Source organism: Bos grunniens, chromosome 28, assembly GCF_055505025.1.
Source record: "Bos grunniens cultivar Pamir isolate PY7600 chromosome 28, Bosgru_T2T1.0, whole genome shotgun sequence".
Taxonomy (NCBI): domain Eukaryota; kingdom Metazoa; phylum Chordata; class Mammalia; order Artiodactyla; family Bovidae; genus Bos; species Bos grunniens.
The window spans coordinates 2,346,864-2,370,553 of record NC_141192.1 but is presented as its reverse complement, the minus strand read 5'-3'; the positions used below and the strand labels follow the sequence as shown (position 1 = coordinate 2,370,553).

Below are 23,690 nucleotides of genomic sequence, written 5' to 3'. Positions count from 1 at the left end.
TGTGATCAGGTTGGGTATAGAGATGGGTGTCCCCACTTAAGTCTGTAAGAACATGCATGAGCAGAGTGAAGTGGAGGGAAAAGACCCGGTTTGGAGGCGGGATGCCCGAACTACAGACACAGCTCCGCTCTAACAGCAGGATGGGCTGACTCTGGGGTGTCACTTTCACCTCCCCGGCCCTCAGTTTCCTCATCTGTAAAATGGGAATATTGATATCAGCACTACCCATTTCCAGGTTGTGGCAAAATGACATAAGATAGTCATTGTTCGAAAATTTGGAAGTGATATAAAAATTCGACATTCTTATCGCAGGCTCACAAGTACATGTGCATACACCCCCTGAACCCTGCATGGCCCTGCACCCTGCACAGATATATTCCAAACTGCAAAAGCCCCTCTGCAACCCCAAGAACCCACAGAACCTGAACTGTTGTTGCTATTGTTTAGTCGCTCAGCCATGTCCAACTTGTTTCAACCCCCGTGGACTGTAGCCCACCAGACTTCTCCGTCCATGGAATTCTCCAGGCAAGAATACTGGAGTAGGTGGCCATTTCCTTTGATCCCCAACCCCGGGAATGAACCTGAGTCTCCTGAATTGGCAGGAAGATTCTTTACCTGGGAAGCCTGAACCAGAACCAAGATCCCTCCAAATAGAAGCCCAAATGCTTTCTGAAAAGCCCAACAGGAATCTTCAAGTGCATGAATTTGTGGATTGGGATGCAAAGGAGGCATTATCCAAAAAGACAATGGCTAAGAATGTTCCAGGAGCAATGAAGGGGATACGAAGGAACAGGATGAAAGTAACGTGGCTTTGCTCTTGTTGGCCCCAAAATAACCAGATGTAGGTGACAGAGAAGAGTAACAACAGGCAAGCCAACCCCCAATGAGCAAAATAATGCCCCCCCTCCTGTTCGTCTGAAGGTCCTGGAGGTGGACATGGGTACATTCAGGTAGAAATGTTAAGAGGCATCGCTCCCAGGTTCACAAGAGCAACCACAATTTTCTAAATTACACCTAAGCGGTTCCCTTGGGGACAGAGGGAGAACCAGTACGTGGCTTCCCTTTATAAACTGAGGCAGCCTCTCAGCTTCTCTGTTTCTCTGAGTCTTCCTTCCACAGCAGCCCCTTGAGTCTGCAGGGTGAACAGTGTGGCATCCTCCTATCACGAGAGAGCGCCTTTCTCAAAGCCCCGTTCACCCTCGTGTCCTAAGGACCAGCTCTCTCTTTGCTCTCTTCTACTGCTTCTTCCATCTCCTCGTGGGATTTCACTTCCTATTTCTGTTCCTTTCATGTCATTGGATCCATCTGTCCTTGGTCTCTTACATATAAGAAACTGCAAAACAGCAGGCTGAACTGATAGAGGAGGGCCCCTTCCACTATAAAAAGATACACACAAAGAGGAAAAAAAAGTTTAAACACATAGTCAAGTTCAAAACAAAGAAAATAAACCCACATTCTAGGGGGGAAAAAAAACCCGCTATCCAAAACAGAGCAGTGAGCAGGAGCTAAAGGTGTATCGGAGCAGATACAGACTCCAGCAGTCGACAGTGGTCTTCTCCACCCCTGCAAGCTGAGAGGACATAACCTCAGCCCAGCCAGGGTCAACACTGAACCAGAACCTCAGAGAGGTGTCCTAACTCTGTAAAAAGAACTAGAAGCACTCTGCCCATCAGTCCACGCGAGCACTGAGGAACCACGCTATTCACATAGGGCTGCAGATGATGGGAAAAGACATCCACAAGAACTTTCATTATAAATTTATGCTATATGTGGATGTAGAATCTGAGTCTTATCTCTAAAGCAGGAATTCCAAACCAATAATTTATTCAAATTGCCTAGGTCAGTAAGATCCAAAGGACCTCAGCAGGATCAATTACAAAACCAATTTCCACAACCCTGAACACACCAAAACCCCCATGGGGGAAAACACTCCATTAAAAATGAGGTCACGGGCAAAAAACACAAACAGCACAAGAAATGGCTTATAGGAGGGAAAGCAGCAGATAAGACAAATAGGTGAACAACACTGCAAAGGCTAGAGAAAAGAGATGACTGAGAGAGCTATGAAATAGATTCATTTAACACTGCAAAGAAATAAAATCTATGGAAAAGGGAGAGAATAGGCGGAAAGCACTATTTAAAGAGAAAATGGCTAAGAATATTCCAGAATCCAAAAAACACATCATTCTAAAACCCACGGTCAAAAAAGAAATAATAGTGGAAATTTTAAAATATTTAGAGCAAGAAAATAGAGATACCTCATATCAAGACCTCTGGGATAGGAACTTCCCTGGCAGTCCAGTGGTTAAGATGCTGTGCTTTGAATACAGAGGGCCCTGGTTCAATCCCTGGTCGGGGAACTAAAATCCCATATACCTCATGGAGTGACCAAAAGGTTTATTAAAAAATAAGATAAAATAGATGAGTAACAGGGATTTACTGTATAGCACAGGAAACTTTATTTTTTAAAAAAGCCTCTGAGATACAGCAAAAGTGATGCTTTGAGGGAAATTCATACTTGCAACAGAAAAGAGGAAAGACTCGAGACTGACGAGTTAAGATAGCTTAAAAAAGTAAGAAAAAGGATCAAACAGTAGACTCAAAGAAAGTAGAAGGAACAGTAAACTCAAAGAAAGTAATAAAGACAAAAACAGCTATCAATGAAAGAAAAAATAAGAACAACAGAGAAGCTAACCAACGGAAAAGTTGATTCTTTGAAAAGACTAACAAAATAGACAAGTCACAGGTAAAGCCAATAAAATAAAAAAAGAAGGTCAAAAATAAGTAATATTATGAATAAAAACTCACCTAACCACAATAAAGTAGACAATAAAAAAATGGCAAAAATTCATCAACCAGTTTATGTCAAAAATGTCAAAAAACATTTTTGTTTTTTGACAAAACAACTCAGATTGAAAATTTCTTAGAAAAATATAATTAAGACTGATGTAAGAAGAAATAAAATTTCTGGATAGTGCTATAATCTTAAACTGACGTGGTGATTTAAAATCTTCCCACTCAGGGGATAAATAATAAAAAATTAATAGAAATCATAAGAAATGGTTAAGGTAGCTACATAAGATCAATATGTAAAAGTCAACTTCATTTTATACAACAATAAAATCACAATGCTAAACATATGACTCAGGGAATTCCCTGGCAGTCCAGTGGTTGGAACTCTGCACTTTCACTCATGCGGATGAGTTTGATCCCTGGTCAGGGAACTAAGATTCCACAAGCTACACGGTGTGGCTCCCCCCAAAAAAGAAAAAAAAAATACATGACTTGCAGTAAATCTAACAAAATACATGCAAAACCATACACAGATAATGATAAACAACACTTAAAGGCATTGCTGCTGCTGCTGCTGCTAGGTCGCTTCAGTCGTGTCCGACTCTGTGTGATCCCACAGAAGGCATTGAGGAAGATCTAAATAAAGGAGAGGGGTGTGTGCACACACGTGCTTAGTCGCGTCTGACTCTTTGTGACCCCATATGCTGTAGCTCGCCAGGCTCCTCTGTCCATGGGATTTCTCAGGAAGAATACTGGAGTGGGTTGTCATTTCCTACTCTAAAGGATCTTCCTAACCCAAGGATCTGTCTTTTATGTCTCCTACATTTAGCAGGTGGGTGCTTTACTAGCATCATCTGGGAAGCCCCATAGGAGAGATATTTCAGTATGGTATATAGGAAGGCCTCAGAAACATTCAGTTTTCCCTAAGTTGATCTCTAGATTCAATGCAACTTCAGGAAAAATTCTCAATGGGAGAACTTCTGTTTCTGGTTACAATAGAGTAGTTTAATTCAGACTATGCCTCCTACATAAGATATCTTTAAAAACCTGGCATATATATTTTTAAAATCTTCCTAAAAATCATAAAAGAGCTAACTGGATTAGGATCAGGGAGAGGATGAGAGCGAGCATTGCACTGAGATGCTTTTTCTCTGGAGATATCTAGTGATCTTGAATAGGCAACCTAAAAGATGAGATGCAGTTTTGAGTTTGCAGTTAGGCTTCCAAAAACTGGAGTGTTAAACACCACCAAATGAATCTTGGTAAGCCACCACCCTCATTGGGCCAGGATCCAAAAAGACTGCACCACAGAAATGAGGGAAAAAAATACAAATAAACCAACCTCCCCATGGACTGCAGCCCAGTTTCAGGCCATCTGGATGGCTAAGCAAATCTCAAACCCTGAAATTGTATTAAGATGATCCTGGGTTGCTGGTGCTACCAGGCCCTGGCAAGAAGTGAAAAATAAAGTCTTCCATAGAGGAAAATAACATCATGCTTGGCCTCAAATTATTTCTACAAATAAGTTTTCTAATACAGTGTCCAGTACACAATTAAAGTAAACCAAGCACTCTAGGAGACAAGACAAATCAACAGAAACTAGCAGAAATAACAATAGAAAAGGACACACAGGGTCTCCAGATAGTGGAATTCCCAAGCACAGAGTATAACACAAGTATTTTTATAATGATCAAGAAGATAACACCAGGCCTAAGAAACCTGGCAAGAAATTCAACTGTATAAAAAAGTGGCACAGCAAATTTGAAAAGGAACTAAACTAAAATTCTAGAGTTGAAAAATAAACAGCTGAAATAATGAACGAGATTGATGGGTTTCATAGCATTTAAGACACAACTGCAGAGAAAATTAATAAACTGGATTACAAGCAAAAATGAACATATGTATACACACATACACAATCCCAAATGAAGCATGGAAGAAAGAAAGAAAAATGCAGGAGAGAAGAGACCGTGAGAATAATACCGTGGGAATGCAATGGGAATGCAATGAGAATGCGTTGAGAAAGTGTAACATACATTTAACTGGAGTCTTGGAAAAGTGAGCAAAGGGGCCAGAAGCAATATGTGAAGAGATAATGGCTCAAAATTGTCCAAAAACAGATGAAAGACTTAAATTCACAGTTTCAAGAGTTCCAACAAATACCAGGCTAGAGAAATAAAAAGACATCATACAGACCTTACAGAGGTTTCCTGTTTATACCATGTGCCTGACTTGCCTGGGAAGGTTACTTGGCCATTCCAAGCTTCTGTTTTGTAAATACAAAACATAACCTACTTCATAAGAACGGCAAAATGATTAAATGAGATAACACTGAACGTGTTAGCTTGTCGCCTGACATAAACTTTATGTAACTAGCTGTATATGTCGTTAAGTGCTATTATTTATCATTAACACTTGCCACACCAGGTTGAAATACCGTGTTTACCAGCTTGTGAGGGTTGCGAGAGCAAGTGGCTTCCGACATCACTACATTTTTCTGCACCTCAGAAGTAGGCACACAGTAGGTGCAGGCATTCAAGATTCCTCATCCCCAGTCCCCACGCCAGGCACTTGGTTGGTCATTTGGGGTGCAGGTCCTCCAGCTCCACCCACAACCTCTGTGGCCCCGCCCACCCCGCGTGACCACGCCCACCCCCGCCTAAAGCCAGAAGAGCAGTTGCCTAGCAGTGTGTATTGCGCTGTAACCCCAGCTAGAGGCCTGGCATGCCCGAGAACGCGCAGGTCATCATGCGCTATGGGCCATACAGCTCAATCGGTCTGCCAGTGGAGCACCGCACCTATCGCCTGGAGGGCCTGCTAGGTAGGCAGCCGAGCGCCAAAGGGCCATCCAACTGCCCGTGCTCAGGGGCACCCCAGGCTCTGAGCATCCGTGCAGCCTGTGCCCTCTGCCTAGACTTCCTTCCTTCCTACTTTCTCTGGAAGTCTTCCCTAAACCCCTGCTGCCTAGTGTTAAGGGAAGAACAGACATACACGGTGACCCCACTGGGTGCTGAGTAGCAAATTTCCTGAATAGAGAGATTACATGCCTTGCTTTACACATTGGGGAACTGAGGATCAGGAGTATTAAGTGACTTTTCCAAGGTCACTTGGCTGGAAAATGGCAGAGAGTCTATTCCTCGATCTTCCATCCATACAATAAGCCTTTGTTGAGCATCTTGTATTTGTTGGACACTCTTCCAGATACCGAGGACACACCGGCGAACAAGATGCAAGACCCTGAAGTGCGTGTGTCCTTGTCCGCTACTAATTGTCAGCTGTGCCATGCTTCTGATAGAGCAGCATAATCATAGTGGGACCTCCCACTGGCCGTAATTGGAGGGGAGAGGAAAGAGAACTAGACTTACTTGCCTGAATTACATTTGAGTTGAGCTTTAAAGAATGAGGAGAAGCTAACTAGGGAAAAGGAAGGAAGAGCATTCCAGGCAGTGGGACCGATGTCTGCAAAAGCTGCAAGCATGAACAAATGACCTGTGTCTTTGTTGAACTGATGGGAGGATGAGGCTAAGAGGTGGACAGAGGCCAGATCCAGCAGGCTGCATTGTGTTAGGCAGGGGAATGAGACTGTGGCTGCTGCACGCAGGACAGATTAGAGGGCCAGGAATGGAAGCAGGGAGATGAGGGGCTGCTGGGGCGGTCCAAAGGAGAGATAACAGTAGCTTGGGCCAGAACGGCCATAAAGGGGTGGTGGATTAAAGTAAAAGCATTGGTGCTCCCTAAGAGGATGGAGATGGGAGGAGCGGGTCAGGAGGATGCGCTTCAGATCCAGCCAGTGTCTGGCTAGAAAACCCCAGAGTTCACAAAAACACTGCTTGAGCTCGTAAAATCAGCATGGTTTAAGTATACAAAATGAACACACAAACATCAGTTGTAATTCTATATCTAGCAATGAACAATCTGAAAAGGAAACTAACAACTCTGTTTACAATAGCATCTAGAAGAACAGAACACATATGACCAAATTTAACCAAGGAGATGCAAATCTTATACACTGAAAGCTACAAACATTGCAAAAAGAAATGAGAGAAAATCAAAGTAAATGGGAAAATATACCATGGGCATGGATTTAAAGGCTTAATAGTGCTAAGATGACAATACTTCTCAAAGTGGTGTACAGATTCAATGCAATTCATATCAAAATCTTGGTGATGGTTTTTTTGCAGAAATGGAAAAAGTCATCCTAAAATCCATAGGTAATTTCAAGGGATTGAGACTAGCCCAAACGATCTTGAGAAAGAACAAAGTTGGAGGTATCACACTTGCTGATTTCATAACTTACTCAAAATTATAGTAATCAAAATACCATGATACTTTCATAAGGATAAACATAAAGAGCAATGGAATAGAATCCGGACAGTAAATCATCACATTTCCAGTCAATTGACTTTTGTCATGAGTGTCAGGACTATTCAATGGGCACATTTTTTATTCTTTTACAAGTTTTATGGGAAAAACTGGATGTCCACATGAATATCTTTTGAATAAAATTAGACTCTTATACTCCTTGGAAGGAAAGTTATGTCCAACCTAGATAGCATATTCAAAAGCAGAGACATTACTTTGCCAACAAAGGTTCGTCTAGTCAAGGCTATGGTTTTTCCTGTGGTCATGTATGGATGTGAGAGTTGGACTGTGAAGAAGGCTGAGCGCCGAAGAATTGATGCTTTTGAAGTGTGGTGTTGGAGAAGACTCTTGAGAGTCCCTTGGACTGCAAGGAGATCCAACCAGTCCATTCTGAAGGAGATCAGCCCTGGGATTTCTTTGGAAGGAATGATGCTAAAGCTGAAACTCCAGTACTTTGGCCACCTCATGCGAAGAGTTGACTCATTGGAAAAGACTCTGATGCTGGGAGGGATTGAGGGCAGGAGGAGAAGGGGACGACAGAGGATGAGATGACTGGATGGCATCACTGACTTGATGGACATGAGTCTGAGTGAACTCTGGGAGTTGGTGATGGACAGGGAGGCCTGGCGTGGTGCGATTCATGGGGTCGCAAAGAGTCGGACACGACTGAGCGACTGATCTGATCTGAGACTCTTATACCATATTTAAAAACTAACTCAAAACGGATCAGAGGTCTAAATTTAGAAACTAAAAAACTCTTAGAGGAAAGCTTAAGGGCAAATCTGAATGACCTTAGATTTGTCAAGCATTTCTTAAACATCAAAGCATCAGTAACAAAAGAAAAAATAGAACAATCGAACTTCATTACAATTGAAAACTTTTGTGCCTCAAAGAACAATACTAAGAAAGTAAAAAGAAAACCTAGAATGGGAGAACAGGTTTGCAAGTCATGTATCTGCAAGCAGGACCTCTCATTGTCATCGGAATGCTTGGTAGGCTTCCTAAACCAGCCTCCCTAGTGCTCACCAGTCTCTCCTGCATTTTTCCATCTCGGTTCACAGCAGAGCCATTCTTTCCGCTTAAACCAAAAGCCCTGCAGGCATCCTTCTCGCCTCCCTTTCCCTCACACCCACGTTCGTCTAGCAGCACATCCTGCTGCTTCTATCTTCAAAGCATCCTGCAGAATTCAACCCTGTCTTACCTTCCCTCCCACCACCCTCTGGCTCTTTGTCCAAACCAGTGTCAGTCATCTCCTGCCTGGGTCACTGCCCTGGCCTCCTCACTGAGTCTCCTGAGTGCCCTGTGACCACCTTGTCTGCTGTAGTCTGTTCTCAGCCCCAAAGCCAGGCGATGCCACTAAACCTGAGTGAGAGTGCGGCCCTTGCCTCCTAGAACACTGCGGTTGCTCTTAGCTCACTCAAGGGAGAAGCCAAAGGCTTACAGTGGACAGCCAGGCTCCACACGGCCTCCGTAACCTCATTTCCTCCTTTTGCTGCTTAGCCTCCCCTCCTGTTCACTCTACTCCAGCTGTACCAGCCTCCTCGCCGACCTTGAACACACCTAGCCCACTTTTACCTTGGAGCTTGGAAGTACTGTACTTGGGATGCTCTTTCTACACATTCCTGCCTGGTCTTTACTCCCTCGGCCTTCAGGTCTTTCTCGAAAGTCACCTTCATGGACAGGTGTTTCTTGAGCACCTCCATTGACAATGTCGACACTTCCCTCTGCCTCCATCTTCTTTATCTCCCTTCCCTCCTCTTTTATTTCTTCCTAGTGCTCATTAGTATCCAACATAGCAATGTTTCGCCTATTTCTCTTGTTACCCTTCTCTCCTACCAGGATTTCAGGGTAGCAGGGATTTTTGTCTGCTCTATTCTCCACTGTGTCCTGGAGTCTGAAACTGTGCCTGGATTATCTTAAGGATGGATAAATCTTAGTTAAGATGAAGCTGCATAGAGCTGAACACTGGAACCACAGAAGGTGAGGCTGTGGAGGAAACAAGGGAAGCTGGAGCTGGGCAGACCACAGGACGTGGGGCAGGGGTCCCGCTGAGCGGGAAAGACAGACAACCTGGAGGCGTAGGGTAAGATACAAATTCCAAGAGAAAATGGCGAATGGCCACCACACTGTTAGCAGGAGCTACCTTTAGAAAAAGATGAATTCATGACTGATGGAGAACATAGAAAAAGAGCGTTCTCAGAGCCCTGTGATGGGAGGGGAAGTTGGCACAGTCACTCTGAAGGGCAAGCTGGCAGTGTCCTGAAACTTAACCATACACTGTGGGATCCAGCTGCTCCATTCCTCAGTTACACAGATACATAAAAGCTCACACACACACGTGGAAGCGTGCCCAGGAGCGTTTTCTGCATTCCTTGGTCATTGTGAAAAGTTGGAAACAACCAGAAAAAGGAACGGCTGGATATATTGCGGTTCATCCATCACGTGAAGCCCACTGTGGCAGATCTGTGTATACTGACAGGCTGGATCACCACAGCACAGTGTTAAAAGAATAAAGCATACTCCTGAATTTTATCTACACTATGAGCTCGCTTCCACTGAAAAAGACAAAGAGGGGAGGAAGTATTATAAGTGATTTTTAAATTTTTGTCCTTTATTTTCTGTAATTTTTAAGGTTTTTGAGAAATCACTAGTCTGCATTACATTTATCATCTGATAAAACTGAGAGTTTAAAATACTTTTTGGCAGCCCAAGTATTCTAAGAAGCAAGAAAGGAGGTAGGTCTGAGCATCAGTCTGCTGGAAGGTTGGGGGGAAGAACTGTGTGAGTCATCAAAGGTACTGATGGGTCTTCGCCCCTGACAGTTTAAGTTCAGAAGGTGGGCTGAGGCTGCAGCAGCAGGAGGTGAGGGAGTGGGTGAAGATGAGGAAACAAACAGTCCAGGCAGCTCTTCCCACAGTAGGGGAGGGGAGGGAGTATTTTGAGAAAATTGAAGGGAGAATTTTTATGGTTGAAGGAGACTTGAGTATTGCAAGGTGTCAGCAGGTGGTTGATTTTTAAAGTTAGCTCTGTATATCCCTGAATGGTAATTTATACAATACTCTCAGCCAATATTTACTGAGGGCCAGTGACGAATTCTGAGGTGTTAACAGAAGCAAAGCAGGGAGCATCTGCTCCCCTTTCTCTGTCCAACACTCCCCCATCACTTTAGACCCAACTAACATGGTGGCATAGTGGTTAAGGAATCCACCTGCCAGTGCAGGAGACACAGGAGATGTGAGTTTGATCCCTGGGTCAGGAAGATCCTCTGGAGGAGGAAACGGCAACCGACACCAGTATTCTTGCCTGGAAAACCCATGGACAGGGGACCTTGGCAGGCTAGAGTCAATGGGGTGCACAAAGAGTCAGACAGGACTGAGCACACAGGCCCGCACATCACACCAGGCACAGAGAGGTGCCTTTGCAGACCCGTGTCTGTGACACCTGCCTTCACGTTCTGTGCGTTTCTCTAAAAATCGTAGTCCTCCATCATTTCCCGAAACCCTGCTGGCTTTGGAAATATGCCTGATCTCTCCTGAACTTACCCTGCCCTAAGCAATCTGAAACATTTAGTTCTTTCTTTTTTTACCATGAATTATAAAAGCTCAGCAAATATATCCTGACTATGGCCTCAAGACTGATGAAACTAAACCAACTCATACTTAACAAAGAGTGTTAATTTCCCTAGCCACAGTTACCCCTTGCCTGCTGTACTTAAGCCTGCCAAATGACCTGCTACAGAGACAGAGACTCAGGAGAATAGAATCCGTCCTTATTTAGCTGAGATGATCTGGGTGCCATCCTCCTGTCCCTAGTTATGCATTAACTGCACCTGTTAATGTCATCGACTTTGCATCTGTGGTGAGCAGAGGAGGGGGAGATGCCTGTTTGTCTGCCTTGACTTCCTAAATCATTTGTAGATGGCACACAGCTCCACCAGTATTGAGAAGAGGGAGGCTTTTCCATATCCCTCCAGTTCACCCAGCTCCCCCATGAAGAATGAGGTGCCACTTCAAAGAGTCAGGCTATCTGCAGGTGGCCTTAGAGCTTCTGGTTGATTTATGCTGGAGTTTAGCCACTGCCTTTGCAAAGACTTTGTTGCACAGAGTATATTTATCTGACCTTTCTTTGAATAGGCAACCATAGCAGCTCATAGGGGAAAAATGGGTCTTCCACGTAGAGAGGTGGCATTTGGATGAACCGCAGGAATCTGGTGCTTCTCTGGGTTTGATCCCTTAAGCCTGTGCTCGCTGCCCCACCGCCAGGCTCAACACACCCTGGACTGTGGACTGGTGAGAAGGGGATGGGCATCTGAGGATGAGTAGACAATGTAGACGCCGAGGTGGCTTATCCCTTTAATAAGACGCAGATTTATGTCAAAAGGGTCCTTGGAGGTGTCCAGTGCCATTATGAGTCTGTTTATTCAGTGAGCTGTATTAACAGGCCCCTCCCCGCCCCGGAGGGAGATGGATTGTGGCCAGTGAAGGAAACAGAGAGCGTTATAAGGCAAATTGAAGAGGACTGTTATGAGGACTTCTTCCTGGGAGACTTCATCTGCTCAGATATTGAGGCAGATTCCATTTTTCAGCACCACCCGCCACCTCCACAGGGTGGGTTATTTGGTAGATGAAACCCGACGTCTTAGGTATACCTTGCGTGAAAAGACTGCCACTGTTCTCATAAAACAAACCCCAAATCCAGAGGCTCATGTGGGGCTCGGCCAGATGTGCCCCGCAGAGAAAGGACCATGTCAGATCGTGGGGGGGTGGGCACGTCTTCCCAGATCTCCTACAAAGCCTCTCGTCCCTTATCCTGTAGTCACAGAGGCCAGCCCCAGACAGAACCTGCGCGCCTTTTCTCCAGAACCCCCAGGCTTGGGGGTTATTAAGATAGAGGTGGAGTGTAAGATGAGAGTGCAGAAGCTGTTTTGTTCCTGATTTTTTCCAGTCAAATTGAACTACACGTCCCAGGAGTGTCTTCAGACAATGCACAACCAGGGTCGTGAAAACCAAATTTCCTCCCCCTACCAGTTGGTAGCCTCTCCCTTTCAGGCTGTGCTCCCCTCTCCGGAGCAGGCACTGCCAGGGGGCACAGGGTCCCCAGAAAGCCGTCTATAGACAGTTTTTATGTCTTTATGCCCTAGAAAATCCCTTCACTATTCCAAACTGGGCGGACAGCTTCATTTAAATAAGTCCCTGCTCCAAACTGAGTGCCTCCCTCCAAAGGGTTTAAGCATAAGACACTGAAAAAGAATGCAATAACACAAATATGCCAAAGACGTGGGTGTTCTGCAGAGAGAGATGTTAGCAGACACGAGGACAATTAGGGCCACCCCTGGGTGCCCAAGGGGTGCTATCTTGCTAATGGAGATCCTCGCTGAGTTGCTTTCTGAAGTTCCTTTCCAGAAGTGAAATTAAAATCACACAATCAAAATGTTCACAGTTGGGGCTGGATGTTCTTGAACTGATTGAAAGATGAAGAAGTGGACACGCCAGCGTTTTGAAACAGCAATTGTCTCTGTAATTAAATGCAATTAACTATCATAATGTTGGCTTTTCTCCACCTAGGCCTGATTGAGATGCTGAAACTTTGAAAAACATGCCGTCCTCCCATCTGATTTCTCTTTCTGTCCTCACCAAAATTCTCACCGACAAAGACTGCCAAATGTGGTGATTTAGTGCACAAACTCCAACATGGGGGTTATAGTGTGAAGATATCAGGACCTGGGGAGAAATGTGTTGGAGAAAACAGAGCTCCAGGCTGCCCCATGCACACCATTTCTCCTAAGCTCATACACCCTTACATTTCCATAATAAAGAATAAACTTTTTATAAAATAAATAACAATTTTCCCATAGCTTATCTCTAGGGAAGGCACTGGTGAATGTAATAGCTAAAATGCAGATTCCAAAGGGGAGAATAAAAATGTAGTCCATTAACTCTGAAAGCATTTTTTTCTCATTATTATTAAAAAGCCTAGAATATGCTAAAAGAATTTTTTTTTTAAGTTTCTCATCATCTCACCACAGAGATAACCACTGGATAGTTCCCTTTTTCCTAATATACACATATACTTTCATTACACTGAATACATATTTTTAATACATCTTAAAATGTAACCCTGATTTTTTGCTTATATTACAAATATTTTTCTTGCTATTAAAAATTCATAGACTTTTTAAAATGTCAAAATAAAATCTTATCATGTGCCTTTACCACCATTTACTTGACCATCTTCTTATTATTGGGCATGTAAGTGATTCACAGTATTTCATCATTAATAGTATATTCCGACAGAAAGGAGCTTATTGTTGTAAAAGTCTGCCTGTATTTCTGATTTTTTTTTTGTAAGTGCAATTTCCTGGATCAGAGATTAAAATCATTTTTTTAATTCTAATTTTTAAGGCATTTGAGACTTTTGACATTTACTCCCAAATTGCCCTCCAGAAAAGTGACCAACTGATATTTCCATCATCAGGATAAGAATTTACCTAATTTCCTATATCCCCTCCAACACCGAGTATCACTCAAAAACTCTTCCTAAAGAAAGCTCATATTTTCACTGAGCATGTGGCTCTGGCACAAATCACAACCCAAACCAAAATTTCTCAGGTCTCTGGCTGTGCTTCCCAGCAGAGCGGAGGGCATGTCAGGCTGTACCAGGTGGGCACCCACCAGGGATGTTGAGCTATGGCCATGAACAGCTGGAGAGCAGGCCAGCGCGGACATCCGTGAAGACATCTGCATGTCAGTCGCGGACATCCGTGAAGACATCTGCATGTCAGGTCCATCTGTCCCCATGGCACCCACATCCTTCTCCATCTTTTCCAGCTGTGTTGGCTGAAGATGGACACCAGGTCCTCCTGGAGAAGATAGAAGACTGGAATGTGGTGGAGCTCATGGTGAATGGAGAAGTTGTCTTCCGCTGCAACATCAAAGACCTGGAGTTTGGTAAACCCTTCCCGCCAGCACTTTGCTTTCTCTAGGGCACGTCCATTTCCAGTTTAGCAGTCACTGTGTTCCGCCCAGATTCAAACTGTGTTTCTTTCTCAGTTTTAAATTCTTACTCTGTCACGCACGAATGAGTGCATCCTAAACCACGCACAATAAAGGGCGTGATGCCCTGGGCTTCTTCATGGGACGTGAGAACAGAAGAGGGTTGGAAAGAAAATGAAATTTAGCTTTGGACTACAAATGGGGCCACGCGCATTTAGGGAGAATAGGTTGTTTTGTGTTGTTGCTTTTCATTTTAATAATGTGCATTTTATTATTACTTGCTTTGAAAATGGTTTTGGCTCCATTTGATTATTTTATCTAGGCTGGCTAAGACAATCAGAGTCAATATGCTGGCAGTGCATGGCATCATCAGCCACAGTCTATGGATTTCTTTGCCCCAGAGAGCTTTTGGCTTAGCAGGCTGGCATTGTGCATGCCTCACTCCGCTCAAAGTAAAAGCTTTCCCAATACACTAATACTCTATTAAAGGCTAGTTAACAGTTTACACACCTGGAACCTTCAGAAATGCTCTCCTAGTAGAAGCTGTGTGTATGTCTTCTATGACATGACATTGTAAAATATATAAAGCTGGCTAAAATAAAATTATATCTATGTCCCTAGGAGGTGACGGTAAACTAGACCCACTGTGCAGAGAGGCCAGGATAGCTGTACTAAATGCCTACTGATCTTCTCGTGGGAACAGGCATCTCGTGTCAACAGAAGAGCAGCTGCCTCCGGCCATTCTTCAGTTCAGACAAAAGCAGCCATTCCAGGCCTTGGATGCTGGGCTCAGACAAGGCAGCACCCCCGTCCTTCAGCCTGCATAGGTTTCTCACCTGGCTGCAAGGAAACAGAGCCCACAAAAGTAATAAACCTCACCATTTGCAGCATCTCTCAACCTCAACCCATAGGGAGAGTGAGCCCTCCAATATCAGGTACACATCGAGCTGAAGGAAATAATAAAATGCAATCTAATAACAAAACGCCATCCCTTGCTAATAACGCAAAGTTGCCAGAAGCATCAGAGGCTCCACTCTACAGTAAGTGAAGAGCTAGGAAGTGATAAAATTAAAGACAAGGCAGGAGGGGGATGGTGGGCGGGAGGATACTGGGCTTTGAAAGTCTGAACCAAAAGTTAATGTCAGTATTTGGAAACCTGCCTATTCCTACAGGTTGACTTCTTGCTCCCAGGGGAATAATATTCAACATGCTATATACATGCATGCTATACAATTACCTAATGGCAAATATCTAGTTATTTTCCTTTAAAACAAGCAAATGATCTCTGCCTTCTTTTGCATTAGCCAGACCCACAGGCTGGTCTGTAGAGGGCCCAAAAGAGGCCAGGAGAGAAGGGGAAAGTTGCTCCCCATTTCCTCTGGAGGAAAACAAAGTCGATGAAATTAAAGAAGAGTTTTAGCTGTGGTCAGTGCCAAGCTCAGCCATGTCAAAATGGTGTTCCTTTTCCTTTAGGCTCTATGTACCAACTGTAGCATGCATTCTTAGCTGTAGAGTAAAGGAGAGGGGAGAAATGTAGACGTTGATCTCACGATGTTAAACGTGAGCTCATGGCAAGAAAGCATCACTGAAGAAAGCCGGATGCAGAAGACTCTGGGCACTGTGTGAAAGAGAAGGGCTTTCAGGGCCTGCAACAGGCAGCAGCTGGCTCTGGGCGCACGTCCCACAGGGAGGCGGCTACCCTGCTCCCTACAGCCTCCTGCACCTGGAGAGCCATCCTCCCCATTGCTCCAGGGAACCTCAACCCCCACCTGCAGCCCAGAGCTTCAAAGGAGTCTGGGGCTCCATGAAACCACTTGGACAAGTTCTTTCTCGCATGTGATGAAATAAGGGATAGAATTTTCATTTTCAGCCCAAGCTTCACTTACCAGATTTTATTCAGAGATGATGAATCGCTTAGGACTCTGGAAATATTTAATCATCTTTCCTGTGAACCTGAGACTAAAAACAAGGCTTCCTGGTGTCTGGTGCCAGTTGTCACATGGCTTTTGTAACTCTGGATTTAGTCCCTTTTTTCTCAAAGATCCATTTAAGTGATTGTTTTCATACAAACCTTTCACTAGAAGAGAAGTACATTTTCGTTACAGTAACATGAAACAATGCAGGTAAAGCAAACTTGATAATTTTGGTTTATTTCAATCTGGGTTTCTTCCCGTTGTGTCTGGATGTTCATTAAGAGCTAGCCATACATAGGAATAGATTTCACCAATTTGGGGTCATGCCATATACATCCATTACGTATCTCTTTTTTAAACTTCAGATTTTATGTTGAACTTCCTTCCGTGTGACTGAAACATTTGCTGACTGTCTAACCATTCTATCTTGAATCAGGAAATTTCTTCCTGCTTGAATAGTGATTCCCACTTTTACTGCCAAAACTTCTTAAGGCTGGGAAATAAAACTGCAGGCTTCCCCATCTGCATTTGATGTGGTAGCTTCAGCTCCTCAGTGTTAACTGGTACAAGAGGTCCACTCTGCAGTCGCTTTGCCCTCCTCTGACACACTCCCACCCTGGTCTGTATTTGTGCTTCAGAGCAGCCTCCCCCCTCCATGCACCCAACCTGCTTTCCCTTCCCCATGGCCAGAGCAGAAAGGCTGGTGAGGGGGAAATTACACAAGAGTCTAAGAGAAAAGAAAACAAGTGCAGACAGCTCCTGGGAGATACGTGTGCCCAGGATGCTGTGCTCCAATTAGATCAGAGTTACATGATACATGAATCGGCATTACCGTGAGAATCCCAGGGTTACTTCTGCGTGGTAGGCTTGGAGAGGTGGGTGGGGGGTGGGTGGAGAGAGGAGGCCTGCAGGACTATCATTTCTTCCTTTATGTGAAAGTTTTCAGCAATGGAATTTATTTTTACTTTGCTTATGCGTATGTGCGCGTGTGTGTGTGTTGGGGAGCGGGGTACTTTTCAAATAAGCATTTAAAATGAAATCAAGAATTTGGCATAGAGGTGGTCTGTCTATATAACCTAGCTCTGTCATTGATTAAGAAGAGCTTTTCCTTTGGAAATGGAATCATTTTCTGATCTAAGGAACCGTTACTTATCCTTCTCCTCTGCCTCCCTCTGCCTCCCGTCTTCAAAAGCTATCTCCCTGCAGTGACACAGGAAGCTCGGCTTGTTCCCAATTGAAGGCAAAAGTACTCCATGCTTCAACAAACTAGACATTTGGACTGCCTTTTAATGCTTTTAAAGTGCCACTTAATTAAATCACATTTAAGTTTTGTAAGACGTCGAATCAATTTCTTTCCTATTAGAACGTGTAAAGAAAGTGTCTTTTCAGACTAAAGTTATAAGCATGCTGCTGCTGCTAAGTCACTTCAGTCGTGTCCGACTCTGTGCGACCCTATAGATGGAAACCCACCAGGCTCCCCCTTCCCTGGGATTCTCCAGGCAAGAACACTGGAGTGGGTTGCCATTGCCTTCTCCAATGCATGAAAGTGAAAAGTGAAAGTGAAGTCGTTCAGTCGTGTCCAACCCTCAGTGACCCCATGGACTGCAGCCTACCAGGCTCCTCCATCCATGGGGTTTTCCAGGCAAGAGTACTGGAGTGGGGTGCCATTAGAAGCATAGAACTATCTTATTAGTCTTATAATGAAATTTGGAATTGGTAAGCTTTTTTCATCTAGCCTTAAAATTTTTTAAAGAATGGAAAATTTTTAGGAGCCACCCGGGGCTGCTTCCACCTGGCTGTACTTGCTCTTGTGGGTTCACCCTTTAAAACCTTGACAAGCAAAACTTGTCAAGAGAATTGTGTCACAGATCAGTCTCCAAGGTAAGCTGCTGGGCTGTTTGAGCAGTGAAAGATGAGAAGGACTCTGAAGGACTCCAGAGTATCCCGAACATCCTCGGAAGCAAGGTAATATCCTGGGATTTGATGCTCAAATCTCCCCACACCAAACATTCATCCCCAGCTTGTGGGCTTTGTGGCACCACGGAGGAGAATAATTCAAACGACAATGTGTGTACACCCTGTGGGTGCAAGGTTTCCAGAAGAAACACAGAGTTGGCCAGATCCAGGCAAAAGATGAGAAAATGCTGGCCCGGGTCAGTGGCAATAAGGCATGAAGAGATTTCCTCCCCACATCCTTGAACAGTTCATGATGTTGTTGTTCAGCCACTCTGTCACATCCAACTTCTTGTGACCCCGTGGACTGCAGCACGCCGGGCTTCCCTGTCCTGTTCATGGGAAAGTGTCCATTTGTGGTTACTCGTATGGTAGTGTCGGAGAAGGCAGTGGCACCCACTCCAGTCCTCTTGCCTGGAGAATCCCAGGGATGGAGGAGCCTGGTGGGCTGCAGTCCATGGGGTCGCACAGAGTCAGACACGACTGAGTGACTTCACTTTCACTTTTCACTTTCATGCATTGGAGAAGGAAATGGCAACCCGCTCCAGGGTTCTTGCCTGGAGAACCCCAGGGACAGGGGAGCCTGGTGGGCTGCCGTCTATGGGGTCGCACAGAGTCGGACATGACTGAAGTGACTTAGCAGCAGCAGCAGCAGCGTGGTAGTGTGATTGATGGCGTCAGTCCTGGATGTGAACTGAAGCTCTGAGTCTGGAGCGGAAACCCGTGTTCTCCTCCATGGGGGCCAGAGGTCACCCTGTGAAAGGACGAGCCAGGGCAGGCCAGGCTGAGTGGCACTAAGCTGGTAAAAGGAAACAGCAGAGCAAAGAGCTCAGTGACTGCCCTTGGCCCTGGCTTCCCCTCCCTGGGGCAGAGGGGCAGGACGCTGCAGAGGGTGTCGTTTCCTGATAGGAAATGTTCCTTCTCTGAGTGAGGTATTGGACTACCTTTGGCTGCATAGCTACGGATCTTTTTCAAAGTGCATGTTCCTGTTTGAGCAGTTATTCAGAAGAGGTCAAGAGCTGAGATCCAGAAGAATGGTGTCAACTCCTCTTAATGCAGGAGTAACAAGTTGGGGGAAGCTCAGTCCAGCCTACATTATTAATGCCTTCAATGTATAATATTTAAGACCAAAGACTCTGACTCCAGGGATGCACTGATATTGTGGGCTCCTGTCAGCAGTATCTGGGCTCCATTCCTTGGAGTCCAGATACATACAAAAATGATTTGCCTGTATAGGCTTAGGGCTTCCCAGGTGGCCTAGTGATAACGAGCCTGCCTGCCAATGCAGGAGATATGAGACTCGGGTTTGATCCCTGGATGGGAAGATCCCCTGGAGTAAGAAATGTCAACCTACTCCAGATGCTTATCTGGGGAATCCTGTGGACAGAGGAGCCTGGGGGACTATGGCCCATAGGCACACAAAGAGTGGGACAGGACTGAAGCAACTTAGCACACACCACACATATCCATTTAATAAAAACCCACACTTACATGATTCCAGCTTGTGGTTCATCCAGTCCAGCATTTCTCATGATGTACTCTGCATATAAGTTAAATAAGCAGGGTGACAGTATGCAGCCTTGATGTACTCCTTTCCTGATTTGGAACCAGTCTGTTGTTCCATGTCCAGTTCTAACTGTTGCTTCTTGACCTGCATTCAGATTTCTCAGGAGGCAGGTCAGGTGGTCTGGTATTCCCATCTCTCTGAATTTTCCACAGTTTGTTGTGATCCACACAGTCAAAGCCTTTGGCATAGTCAATAAAGCAGAAGTAGATGTTTTTCTGGAACTGTCTCGCTTTTTCAATGATCCAGAGGATGTTGGCAATTTGATCTCTGGTTCCTCTGCCTTTTCTAAATCCAGCTTGAACATCTGGAAGTTCACAGTTCATGTATTGTTGAAGCCTGGCTTGGAGAATTTTGAGCATTACTTTACACGTGTGAGATGAATGCAAGTGTATGGTAGTTTGAGCATTCTTTGGCATTGCCTTTCTTTGGGCTTCCTTTGTGGCTCAGCTGCTAAGAATCCACATGCAACGCAGGAGATCTGGTTCAATCCCTGGGTTGGGAAGACCCCCTGGAGAAGGGAAAGGCTACCCACTGCAGTCTTCTGGCCTGGAGAATCCCGTGGACTATACAGTCCACGGTGTCACAAAGAGTCGGACACGACTGAGCGACTTTACTTTCGCTTTGGTTCATCCTGGGGGCCCAGATGGTAAAGCGTCTGCCTGCAATGCGGGAGACCCGGCTTCCATCCTGGGTCAGGAAGTTCCCCTGGAGAAGGAAATGGTAACCCACTTCAGTATCCTTGCCTGGAAAATCCCGTGGTTGGAGGAGCCTGGCAGGCTACATACCATGGGGTCACAAAGAGTCGGACATGACTGAGCGACTTTACTTTCACATGATTAGGTCTTTTAAACTTTGGGTAAAAGCCAGTGCAAGTATCCTCACTTGGCTGGGTAGGTAGCTGATTCTAGATGGGGGGCAGGGGGAGGAGGGGGCAGGTAGGAGGGGGCAAGGAGGAGGGCAGGGAAGGGGAATGGAGAGGGCAGGCAGACCATATAGAGCTCGTGTCAGATCTCAGCCTAGTTCAACCTGCAGACATCTGTGGATTCTGCTATAGAATCCTAAGGCCCCTCTTCTCGGAGTGTAGAGGGTCTAATTGGATGCGAAATGCCTAAGCACATGTTAAAATGCATATCCCTGGGTTCCATTACTGCCAAATTAAACCAAAGCTTAGGACTGGAGTCCAGAAACTGTGGGCAAGAGCCCATAATATCAGTGCATTCCTGCAGTCAGAGGCCTTTGGTCTTAAATACCACATATTGAGGGCATCAGAAACACAGTCCAGGCTAAGCTTCCCCCAACCTGTTAGTCTTGCATGAAGAGGGTGTTGGCACTTCCCATTCTTCTGGGTCTCAGCTCTGGACCTCTCTGTATAGCCACTCAAAGAGGAACACACGCTTGACCCTCCCCAGGAGAATGAGCCCCTAGCAAGTTGAACCAATGTTACTAATATGAGTGTTTTTGAACAGGGGAACCTAGCTTAAGAACCACACCTATGATTTTTTATAAAGTGTTTCTTTTTTACTTTTTAAACTTAGAGGCACATTTCTGAACTCCTGTAACTGTTGGGCTACAGGTTATCCCCTGAATTCATTGTACTTATTCATGCCTTTTATTTCATGCCTTTTAAGTCCTATCACTGACCTAGAATTCATCATACACACAGAGCCATCTGGTATAGGATACCCCAGATTGGAAACCCCCATACTGCTCACAGTTCCTCAGCGCAAACCACATCTCTCTTTTTGCTGCCTTCCACCTCCTGGAATGCCCATGCTGTGTTCCAAAGCCCCTCTCCTTATTTCTCCTTCCTCCTCCTAGATATCCAAGCAGACTCATCACAGAATGACTTTCAGGGATTCCCTGGTGGTCCAGTGGTTAGGACTCGGCAGTTTCATTGCTGGGGCCCCACGTTTGATCCCCAAGGAACTAAGGTCTTGCAAGCAGCACGTCACAGCCAAGAAAGAAAAATCAACTCCCCTCAAGTTAATCTAGAAATGTAATGTTTGCCAGTAGGGATTTTTGGAAATAAGGAAAACTGATTATAAAGTTTACATTGAAATACGCACAAGCAACTAAATTTGATATTTGGCAAAACTAATACAATTATGTAAAGTTTAAAAATAAAATAAAATTAAAAAAAAAGTAGAACGAAAGTTGAAATTGATAGAGGAATGTAGGTTTGATAAAGGGCTTTCCAAATAAGTTAAAAAAAAATAAAGAGCACTTCTTCTAAAAATGTTTTAGAAAGCTAGATTCCTCTCACCTTTATCCCAGAATAAATTCCTGATGGAGCAAATATTTACATATAGTAAATAAAATCACAAACTTGAAATTTTTTATAAACTTGGCACAAAGAATCCCTTTCTAAGTATGAACTCAAAACCCAAAGACATAGACAAACAAATAGATAATTAACTTGATAAGAATAAAAATTTTTTGTATTTTTAAAAATGCAACTAATATCAAAACTTAAAGTACAGATAGGGAAAAGTATTTTCGACTGATACCTTTAATCTATATGGAGCTCCCCCAAATCAATAAGAAAAAGATTAACAACCGAACAGAAAAAAAGGCAAAGGACATGAAGAGATAATTCACAGAAAAGGAATTATAGATGGTCCTTAGTATAGGAAAAGATGTTTAACCTTTCTCCCAATAAGATCAATGCAAATCAAAACTGAGACAGTACATCAAAAATGGTAATAGCCCTCCAGTTGAGAAGGACGTAGGAAACAGGTGTGTGTATGTCGCTCGCAGCAGGAGAAAAATTTTTATTTTTGGCCATCCTGTGCAGCGTACGAGATCCTTATTTCTGACCAGAATCAAAACGATGCCCACTGCATTAGAAGCCTGGAGCCTTAAACACTGGACAGCTGTGGAAGTCCCACAGCGGTATAAATCAATAAAAGGTCTGCAGAGGTATCTGGCAATATTTGTGAAAATTTTAAAGCATCTTTTGATTCAATAGATTCGTCTTATCTTAAAGATATATATGTGCACATACAATTTTTTTAAATTTATTTACTTTTAATTGGAGGATAATTGCTTTACAATGTTGTGCTGGTTTCTGCCATATAACAACACGAATCAGCCATAGGTATACACATGTTCCCTCCCTCTTGGAATTCCTCCCACCTCCCACCCCATCCCACCCCTCCAGGTTGTCACAGAGCAGCAGGTTGAGCTCCCCGCACTACACAGCGACTTCCAGTGAGCCATCTATTTTACATATGGTCACACATATATCTCATTGCTACTCTCTCAGTTCGTCCCACCCTCTCCTGTCCTTGCTGTGGCCATACGTCTGTTCTCTCTGTCTGCGTGTCTATTCCTGCCCTGAAAATAGGTTCATCAGTAACATTTTTCTAGATTCCATACATATGTGCTAATATAAGGTATTGGTTTTTCTCTTTCTGACTGGCTTCACTCTGTATAACAGGCTCTCGGTTCATCCACCTCACTAGAACTGACTCAAATGTGTTCCTTTTTATGGCTGAGTAACATTCCATTGTATATACTAACATATACCACAACTTCTTTATCCATTCATCTGTTGAGGGACATCTAGGTTGCTGGCTATTGTAAATAGCGCTGCAGTGAACACTGGTGTACACGTGTCTTTTTCACTTATGCACATACAAATTTTTACATGTACAAAAAATCCTTTCAGCATGACTTGTAGTAAGATTGCCAGCTGCCCCATGTCCACTAACAGGGGATCAGTTAAACAAACCACAGTTCACTCAAGCGATGGAAGCCTGTTCATCCTGCAAAGAAGACCAAGAGAGATCTTGGGAGCACTGCTACGGAACAAGCTCCAAGATATATTACTTAAGGCAAAAATCGCATGAAAAACATGGCTCATAAGAGTGTACATACTGTTAAAACTTGTGAAAAAAGGAGAAAGAACATATGTAGATACACTGGATCTGTAGGAAATACCAAGAAACAGGCTTGGGGTTGCCGAGGGAGAGCAATGAGAGGAAGACGGCCTCACGAGGCATGCTTTTCACTTTTTATTTGTGTATGTTAATTTGTATGTAATAACATTGAATAAAAATAACATAAATAACATTTAAAAAAATAACGCTTCTGGGTTTAGATTGACAG

General features: G+C 44.2%; 1 protein-coding gene across 1 annotated transcript; it reads left to right on the top strand.

Annotated features, from left to right (window-relative positions):
* Window positions 1–5,517: 5,517 nt before the first annotated feature.
* Window positions 5,518–15,130, top strand: C28H10orf53 (chromosome 28 C10orf53 homolog). Its single transcript, XM_086381122.1, has 3 exons — window positions 5,518–5,614; window positions 13,983–14,102; window positions 14,769–15,130. The coding sequence occupies exons 1-3, from the start codon at window positions 5,518–5,520 to the stop codon at window positions 14,831–14,833; spliced, it is 282 nt and encodes a 93-aa protein (XP_086237248.1). The 3' UTR covers window positions 14,834–15,130.
* Window positions 15,131–23,690: the final 8,560 nt, after the last annotated feature.

Coding starts and splice junctions, on each gene's coding strand:
- C28H10orf53 (XM_086381122.1), top strand. CDS start 5,518: ATGCCCGAGAACGCGCAGGTCATCATGCGCTATGGGCCATACAGCTCA. Junction 5,615..13,982: donor TCGCCTGGAGGGCCTGCTAG/GTAGGCAGCCGA, acceptor CATCTTTTCCAG/CTGTGTTGGCTGAAGATGGA. Junction 14,103..14,768: donor CATCAAAGACCTGGAGTTTG/GTAAACCCTTCC, acceptor CTATGTCCCTAG/GAGGTGACGGTAAACTAGAC.